This window comes from Drosophila subpulchrella, chromosome 3R (genome assembly GCF_014743375.2).
Source record: "Drosophila subpulchrella strain 33 F10 #4 breed RU33 chromosome 3R, RU_Dsub_v1.1 Primary Assembly, whole genome shotgun sequence".
Lineage (NCBI taxonomy): Eukaryota > Metazoa > Arthropoda > Insecta > Diptera > Drosophilidae > Drosophila > Drosophila subpulchrella.
In genome coordinates, this window is record NC_050609.1 from 13,208,463 (window position 1) to 13,218,339 (window position 9,877).

The 9,877-nt window shown below is 41.0% G+C and overlaps 1 protein-coding gene across 1 annotated transcript; it reads left to right on the forward strand.

Moving 5' to 3' along the window:
• Positions 1 to 1,901: 1,901 nt before the first annotated feature.
• On the forward strand, positions 1,902 to 6,848 carry LOC119558160 (doublesex- and mab-3-related transcription factor A2). The gene is made up of 4 exons (XM_037871416.1): positions 1,902 to 2,244; positions 2,325 to 2,426; positions 2,822 to 3,230; positions 5,390 to 6,848. Exons 1-4 carry the CDS (start codon positions 2,098 to 2,100, stop codon positions 6,262 to 6,264), a joined length of 1,533 nt encoding a protein of 510 aa, XP_037727344.1. The 5' UTR covers positions 1,902 to 2,097; the 3' UTR covers positions 6,265 to 6,848.
• Positions 6,849 to 9,877: the final 3,029 nt, after the last annotated feature.

Here is a 9,877-nt window from a genome sequence, read left to right on the forward strand (position 1 = left end):
CCACTCACACACACCCATGCAATCACAAACACAGACAGACTGGAAACTTGTTTCTTTTGGCCAACTTGTACAACATTGTTGCCGCTTTATGTTCTTCTATTTTTACAGTGTGTGTGTGAGAAACATAGCTCCTCCTTCTTTGTGGGCGGGGTCTCTGAAAGAGCGAATCTCGCAGAGAGAAGCCCAGAGAAACTGAGAAAAAGAGAAAGAGGCAGAGCATTTCCGGCGGATTCTGAAATTTCAGGCGCGCGCAATGTCGCTGCTTCGTTCGCACACGTGACCGTCTCGTTTGCTCGGCCCTCGTACTCGGTTTGTTTCAATTGCAATTATTTTGTAACATTCCAATAGGCCAGGGCAACCCACCTCCCTAAAAAAAACAAAAAATATAAACCCCTCATTCCAACGCAGCGGGATATAAACCACATTATATAAAGGACTCTATGTAAAAATAATTTGTTCTTTCACATATTTTTTCGAAATTCTTTAATGTAACAAGTTAATATCAAAATGTATTTACTCATATAATATTAATTTTTATATTCTAATAAGTAGCTCTATTTTATTATTGCTTTTTAGGACGCTTAAAAGCGATATACATATGCTTATTTTTAGTCAAATTCATTACCAACTTATTAAAAATACGTTTTTCCATTTGTCAGACTAAATTCGGAACACCTTTTTGTAATTTTAGGGAATACCAAATTTAGAAATCCTTAAAGTATTATTTTCTAAAGGAAAAAAACAAACAATTAACAATTAATTATGTATATGTTTAGGATAATAAAGATTCTTAATTTTATTTTGATTTTGGTGATACCTACTGTAGTTTTAATAACTAATGCTTCACAATGATCTATTTAATTGTTTCTCTAAAGTCTTAAAGTAAACCAAATTATCTCCTTTTTTAAAAACAGACTGAATTATAATATCAAGTATAATGAACGAAAATGCAATTATTCGTGTACCTGTACTTGGATTTTATTCATGGAGATTTTAGCACGCACTTCAGACATTTTTCAGCAGCGGCAGCTGGAAATGTGCCAAAAACCAAAGCGGAAACTTTAGTTTTGCCAAAGCGAGGAGGGGTACATAGAGCAGGGGTCTGGGAATACTAGGTAGTAGCCCCCGCTAACCGAAAAGCAACAACTTCACAGTGTCAGTTGAGTGTGTGCAGAAGTGTGTGTGCGTGTTGGCCATGCCAACCAGCGGCGAGGTCGCAACAACAACGCTTTTGGTTGGCTATTCCATTAGCCGAAAGCCCAAAGCGCTCTCACATACAGCGGGGCAAAAAAAAAAAAGAAGGAAATTGTGAAACAAAGGCAACAAAGAAAATGAAAGAAACCCCAAACAACCACCAGTGCACCACCACTGAGGCACTGAGGCACTGAAGCACCACCACCACCACCACCACAGCCACAGCCACCGCACCACCACCAACACAGAGCCAGCCAGTCCGGAGTGCTCTCCCTCCACATTACTCATACGCCGCGTCGCCGCCTCGAGTGCACAATTTTGTATACAGTACCAAATTAGATTTGAAACTTTTTTCTTAATTGCCAGCCCCTCTGCCGCCGTCGACGTCGACGTTTTCGGATGGGCAGAGAAGCCAACAGCGACGCCGACGCAGGCCGCTGCGCCACACAAAGGTGGTTGCAACACTCTCTGAATCCCTGAATCCAAATCCTCCAGATACGTGTGTGTACATATATATACGCATACACTCGGGCACTTTCAACCCTCGTTTGCCGAGCCGCTTTTGTATTGGTAAATGTTGCCGCTTGCCGCCATTGCTGAACGTCGCCGTCGATTTTGCCTGGGCTGCCGTGCGCTGTGGCGTTTTGGCCAAAAAGTTGAATCAGTTGCAATCGAGGGCTCAGTGTGTCATGTCGTCAGCGCGCGTGGTTCCCAAAACTATGTCTCATCTATAGGAAGAACGGAAATAAATTGTTTATAAAAAATAAACACAATCCAGAAAATAAATATAAAGAAAAACTAGAAACAAATAAAAACCATATCAAGTGAAGTGTGTGCTTGAAAGTGCTTTTAAATCTCTGAATAAAACCTGATTAAAAGGTTTCTTAGCCACAATCCGCAAATATGAGTCTGCCGTCGGGTGTGGACATGCAGAATCTGATGTCCCAGCATCCGGTCTTGGGAGCACTGCCACCTGCTTTCTTCCTCAGAGCCGCCTCCGAACGCTATCAAAGAACACCCAAATGCGCCCGCTGCAGGAACCATGGAGTGGTACGTTCTTAGAGGCTATACAATCTGGAATTTGGCGATTATTAACTCGATGGATTTTGCTTTCTTTCGAACCCTTGCAGGTCAGCGCCTTGAAGGGCCACAAACGCTATTGCCGCTGGCGGGATTGTGTCTGCGCCAAATGCACTCTAATTGCGGAACGCCAAAGAGTTATGGCTGCTCAGGTGGGTCTCACTAAGAATACTATATAAAAGGATTTACCTACAACCAATTGGAAAAATAAACATTCTTGCAAGATTTGATAGAAAATAATAATATCTACACACATTTAACTACATCCATGTTTAATAAAATTATTTTTAAAAAGTCTTATATCGAGGAACTTAAGGATTATAACTTTTCTTAAATCAATATTTAGTAAATTGTATTTTCTAAAATGATGGAACTATCAAAAAGCCTTTGTTTAATTTATTCCATTAAAGTACCCATTTAACTGGCTTCAAAATTGTATTGATGAAGTAGAGCATTGTGGAACAGACATTATACAATATTAACCGTGTTCCCTGTTACACTTAACTGATCAAAGATCCGTTTTCCGCCATTTCCCTCCCTGTTGCAGGTGGCCCTCCGACGCCAGCAGGCCCAGGAAGAAAACGAGGCCCGTGAACTGGGTCTTCTGTACACCTCTGTTCCTGGCCAGCAGAATGGCAGTGATAGTGCCACGCCCACTCCGCACAGCCCCAATCACAGTGGCAGTGGAGGATCGGCCAGCGGAGGATCCGGCCAGAACGGCGTCTTTCACGGCGGCATTCCCTCGCCACCGAGCGACGGCTTCGAGGCCAGCTCCACCCCCAATCACCACCAGCAGTCGCAGCAGCAACAGTCGCACCACCAGCAGCCACACAACCACCAGCATCCGGCATCCCAGCGGTTCAATGGCAATGAATCCGACACGGATGGACGCACCCGTTCCGAGCACCTCAGCGTGGGCTTCTCGCCCACGAGAACCGAGTTGGACGAGAGTCCCGGTAAGTTCAAGACATAATATTGCAAAGATTACACCGAAAAAATCCCAGGAAACAGAAAGAAGTTCGCTTACCGATTGTGAAAAAAAATTGTTATATAACTTACCATTTACATTTCTTTTTAAATGCCCCCAAGTTTCCGTCGGCATTACAAAGTCTATTTTTTTTAATTTTTTAATCAAAAAAAAAATTATACATTTAATTGACAATATTATATCTAAATCGTAAAAGAATATCATGTTATTGGATTTGTCTATATCATCAATTTAAATCGTTTTTAGTGCAGCCCCTTAAAATGCCGTTTACGCCTGGCCTCTTCGAAAAGAGTTGTTCAAAATCTTTGCACAGGGGGGCAAGTTAAAAGCGCGTTAAGAAAAATTTGTTTTCGATTGTTAAAAAAGCAGCGATGCATAAAGTGCCACACTCGCGGTTGCATGTGCATTTAGCTGCATACGTGCAAGTGGCGAAGTGGTGCTAGTGTGTGGGGCGTAGGTGTTGTTTTGACAAACATTTAGCCAGCCAAGCTGCAGTCCTGCACTTTGCCAAACAGCGCGTAAAAACGTCCTGGGGTTGCCATTAAGTTCACAGGGGTACCAGGACATTAAGGAGCTCAAATTGCAACAATTAAGTTAAAGTCCTCGTTACGGAGTCAGTACTTCATTTGGAACCCCATTTAAAAGGTGATTTTAAAGATTTAATGTGAGATTTTAAAAGAAAACGGTAGAAATTGCTGTTTAGGCAACTTTATCTAAAAAATATTAACATTTTAAGGGCTTAAACCTCATATTCAAGGTGACATTTTGTAATTCTTATTTTTAATATTATATGATGATATATATAGCTGAACATATAATAAAACACTTGCGTAATCGTAATACTTTCCCACCTAAATGGTTTATTAAAATGATTCGGCAGCATCAACTTCTCTTCTATTCTCAACCTTACAAAGAACCCTCTCAAGATCTCAAGAGCTGCACAACAAAGGTTATTGTAACATTATCCAATATTATTTGTTATTATCCGAACTAAGCCAATCAATTCTAACCAGATCATCCCAGCCAGATTGCCTTACCATCCCAACTCAAACCCCTGCCCCCATCAAACGCCAAACAGTTACAAAGTCTGTCGAGGATATCAAAGACCTTCGACCTCACCCACTCATTAGGACTATCTGCAGTCCTTGGGGGTAAGACAACCCCATGCTGAGGGTCCTGGCAGGGGAGTAACGTGAGATACTTCCCCCTTGTCTCACCTCACTTGTCTTTATTTGTTTGCCCATTTAAAGGACGTTGTTTTTTCGTGGCCCGAGAAAGAAAAACACAACAGGATTCTCACGCGAATCAATCGAGAAAACCTGTCTATTTAAGTACCAGACTCTTTATTTGCAATGAAATCCAAGACGATTTCACGCTTGAATTTTTATTTTCGGTTACAGAGAGTTCGGTATTGGGTATTGGTATCCACGCACCCTCGACTTAATTAAATTTTCACTGCGGCTTCGTCAACTGCAAAATCAAACAGACTGAAAAAAAACGGAGCTAGCTGAAAACAAAAAAATATCATATAGCTTGTTTCATTTGTGAAAAAAAAACAGCAGGTTGTCCCTTGTTGGCATGTCAACGCATCCTGATCTCCCCACACCATTCGCCGTTTTTGTTTGCGATTCCCCTGATTACATTTTTCCCATTTCTACATTTGATACTTTTATTTGCTCGGAAATTTCAAGTGGAAAACCGCACAGTTTTCACTTGCTACCTGACTCACTCGCTGAGGGGAAAACGATATCGGAATTGGGATAAATAATTACTTACTAGGAAAGGAACTTTAAAATAAAACAATGAAATTTATTAATAAAGTTATTAGAACTTTTGATCCTATTTTCTTTTAGTAATATCTTCATTGATATATAAAACAAATGTTTCTATATTTGTAATTGAAGACCATAATCAAATTGGGAACTGTATTGCGAACTGATATTTCTCATTGATTGTTAATATATTTCAAACAATCAATAATAGATTTACGATCTTTTTCAATTAATATGTTTAAAAAATAAATAAATACATTTTCCACATATAGAAAATATTATAAAATATGTATTACTTGTTCTTTGTTTAACTGATGACTTATCATAACACCTTTATTTTGATATTTTCTTGCAGTTTCCAAGCGTGGAGCTGCCTTGTCGAACGAAACCGACCAGGACACGGGCTCCGAGTCGGGATCACCGAGTAGTCCGCGGCCCAAGGTCGCAGGACTCTTCAATCTGACCGCCAGCTTGTCGCCCGCCCGCACAGGACCGCCCAGCTCGCCGGAATCCGACTTGGATGTGGATTCGGCGCCGGATGAGGCCACGCCGGAGAACCTCAGCCTGAAGAAGGAGGACAGCCAGTCGCCGCCCAATACGCCCGCCGAAAATCTACACTTGCTGCGATCCTTTAGCAGCAGTCATGCCCAGGGCTTCCTGCCATATCATCACACGCAGTTCCTGGCCGCCGCCGGCCTGCCCGCCCACCACCACCCACCGGCCCACTCGCCGCACCACCAGCAGCAGCAGCAACAACAACAGCAGCAGCAGAACCACCTACCACAGCACCACCAACAACAGCAGCAGCAGCAACAACAGCAACAGCAGAGATCTCCCATCGATGTCCTGATGAGAGTGTTTCCCAATCGCCGGCGCAGCGATGTGGAGCAACTGATGCAGAGATTCCGCGGTGATGTCCTTCAGGCCATGGAGTGCATGTTGGCTGGCGAGGATTTGGGTCAGACACCGCCCCAGGTACCGCCCTCACCGCCCTTTCCCATGAAGTCCGCCTTCTCGCCCCTGGTACCGCCCTCTGTTTTTGGATCCCCCACACATCGCTATCATCCCTTTATGCAGGCCCATGCCAAGAGATTCCTCACTGCTCCCTACGCCGGAACTGGCTATCTTCCCGGGGTTCTCAGTGCGGCGGACATAGAGCAATCGGAGTCCAATGGAGCGGGTGGCATAGGGTTGGATCGCACCAGCAACGCCGGGGATTCCCAGGATTGAGGCAGCGAGGTTGAGGCCAGCGGTTCCGCCGTCTTCAGGCCTTTCGAGTAAGATTCTCCCCACGCATCCTACACTGTGGAAAAAAAATCTCTGATAGTCAAGAATTAAAAAGAAATTGGCTAAAAATGTAATCTAAATGTTATATTTTTTTTATTACCATTTTTGCAATTGGTTTTCATTAAACAGCTACCATTTCAATAAAGTCTTATCCTAAATCTTATTATTATTAAAAAATAATATTCTTGATTTTACATCAACTGTTTTCCCCAGTGTAAGCCCCCAATTGGTCCTAGCCATGCCTAAAACTAAGTGTAAATTATATTTACCCTTGAACTTCTAGCACAAGTATTGTAACATAGAAACCGTAATAATAATATGTTTAATGAATTACAAATTAAGAAAAACCATACACTCGACCCCAGTTAAGAGCCATAAGATGTATTTGTTTAGCTGAAATTATTATAACACAGATGATGAGATTATTGTGTAAGGGATTGTTTGATTGCAACCAACTAATTGAGATATTCATGTGTACCATATAAATACGAGCGTATATATTATATATATTAAATATCATATTATGTCTTAGATAAAGTACATTTCAAACACTGTGTTAAAGTATTTAATAAATCTACAAAATAATTCAATAAAACTAAATGAAGAAAATAAATTGCTTTTGTTTTACTGGGAAATTCTCGGGTGAATATTTTAGATTGCAAAACAATATTATTAAACATAGAAAAAAAGAAATTTCAGTTCTAACCATTGTGTTATTATTGTTTAAAACGCTACATTTTTAATGCCTAAATACCTGATGCATAATTTGATTAGACAAATAATAGTTTAATTGTTTTGCAAAACGCATAATTCATCCCTTTTATTGTTCTCAATCGCTTAGAGCTTAAATTAAGCTATTTCAACCTACACTGAATGCCTGACTAATCAGATCAATTAATAAACATATTTAATTTAAAACTGCCATTGTTTGCCAATCGCCCAAAGCCTAAGGGATGGCTAAGTAAATATTTAATTTTCACAGCACGTAATTTATAATCGTGAGAAGTTGGCCGGAGAACAATGGACTATCCACAAACACCCCCAACAAATACAAAACTACTGCAATTACAGAGGCCACCCACGAATAGAAATGCCCAATTGGTCATCACAATGGACGATGGCCAAAATAATAATGCGAAGCGTTAATCCGTATCATCATTATCTATTTGCCACTATTTTGAGGGCAATGCCACACGACCCCCCGAAAAACACCAGGGAAAACTATTCCGCATGGCCGTGTGCGGAAAAGTGTGAAATCCTTTTACACACAAACGGGTCGAGCTGTTTTTGGTTTTGTTTTTGTTTTCCCCATTCAGACACACGACACGATAAACAAAATTATAATAAAACTAATGCCCACACACACATGACCAGCACGTTTGCAGCAATTTTACAATGGCCAAAGGACTCGACTCACACCCACGAAGGGACAATAATATCGGTTACACACATGCCGAGTGCAAATTACAAAACTATTTTCCAACATGCGACTGAATGGATAACAAAATTAAATTATTGGATATCAATTTGTCCATTGTGCGCCTTGCCAAACTCGAAAAGTCAACAGCAACAAGGATGGCCAGGATGTGTGGCCGGCAATATCAGCTATACCATACCCATGCCCATACCCACTAGCATTTCCATTTCCATTCGCAATCCCATTCCCCCCTGTATTTATGTGCCCAAACCGAACAATAGCCTCTATGTACCATTGTCAGGGGCCAACAATGCCGGTGGGTTAGGATAGCGCAGCCACAGGATCCTCAGCTCGAGTGGACAATGGCCGGCACAAAGGCAGAAAGGACGAGCAGGACGAACAGGGGAGTCCTGGACTCACTGGTGAGCCCGGCCAGTCAGTCAGCCGCTCGCTGGAGGACGAGCTGTCGATAATATCTTAGAGTAGCAGCGGCCCATGTAGTTATGGACGAACAATGAAGCTGGAGGAGAGCCAAGAGTAGTGATGCTAGTTCGGATCTTTTCTCGAAAGATGTACATCTATCTTCTTCTAAGCTTTTGAAAATATTATAAATTGTGCCCTCTTAATTATTAAGAATTTTCGTATTTGTTATAGCAGTTTCAGTATAATAGAAAGATGGTTAAGATTTGGTAAGGAGTTCTATACACTCAATCAATAAAAGTTCCTAAGTTTAGTTACGACCTATTAGATAGTTTTTAAGTTCTAAGGAATTGCTTTAAGATATATATCTCAATTTAAAAGCTTAAAAACTTAAACATTAACAATTTAGTAAGATAAGTGCCCTTTAAAAAATCATATATACGGAGCTCTTAAGAACACCCAATATAGGTGAGGTTTTTAAGTTTCATGTTATTATTCATTATCATATTTTATTTTGAGTTCTCAAAAACAGCCAAATCTCCGCTGAAAAGTGGGCATAGCTGGCTTATCCAGGAAACAGGAGCAAAACCAGCATCCCCAGGAACAGCAGGCAACATGCATATGCTCCTCGAGTGGCGGCACAAAATGCATACAATGTCAGGCATGGAAATTCTTGATAATAGACAATGAATTAATAGCAGGAGATTACCAGAGGGGGTGACACTGAGCCAACAAACAATCCAATCCGATGCTGGAAGCAGAAAATGGAAAACCGACCGGCAAATAGATAGATCGAACCTCAGATACAGCCCAGAGGCAATGGGAACAAAGTACAAAAAATAGAAGGAGTTATCCTGAAAAAAGGGGTTTCTCTTTCTGCTGGCAGATGGCACATGCCTCTTGCGGCCTCCAGAAGTGCCGTCAATTAAAAAGCAAAGAAACGCCCAAGAAGTGGCCCACCCCAAGGCCACTAAACGATTGCAGGCCAAAAGGGTTACTTAACAGCTTAAGATTAACCGGGGCATATGTTTTTCCTGGCTAATTCGAGGGTGGTCCGCCGCAGATTCCCCCCATGGGCATTAGTTTCACTTATTTGTTATTATTTGCTTTTCCACATCTCGGATGTGGAAGACGAAGACCCATGATCACAAGATGCAGCGACTCATTGGGTAATGTAACCCAACCTGCGGCTTGTCAAACGGAGGGTCAGAGGCCATATAGCAACAACTAATTTGGCAGCCCCCAAAAAAACCAACTTCCCCCCAAAAAAAAGGAAAAAAACGAAGCTGTTTTGTTTTTCCAACAGACAGCGCGGGGAAAAAGCCGAAGGATGAGTGAAAAAAAAACCTAGAAAAGAAAACAAATGCCATTTCAAGTAGCAAACGTGTAAAGTAGGTGGCCAGACCTTTTGCCGAAACTCAAAAACACAGTGGTATTTTTATAAGAATTTGTATAAGAAATGTTTTCTAAAACCATTTAAGAGAGGTTCCACTTTGATGTAGACCATCCTAGTATGGTACATTTTTAGGAACATTTTTTAGCATCTATTCTTTCAAACAAAATAAATTAAAATATTTCATATTTGAGAAAGCTAATATAATATTTTGGTTAGAGAAAGGCTTCAAAATATTATTTTAATTTTGATTTATAGTATTTCTGATTATTATGAGTAAAGAGAAATTATAATTTGCATAATTTCAAGGAATTAAACTTTTCAAA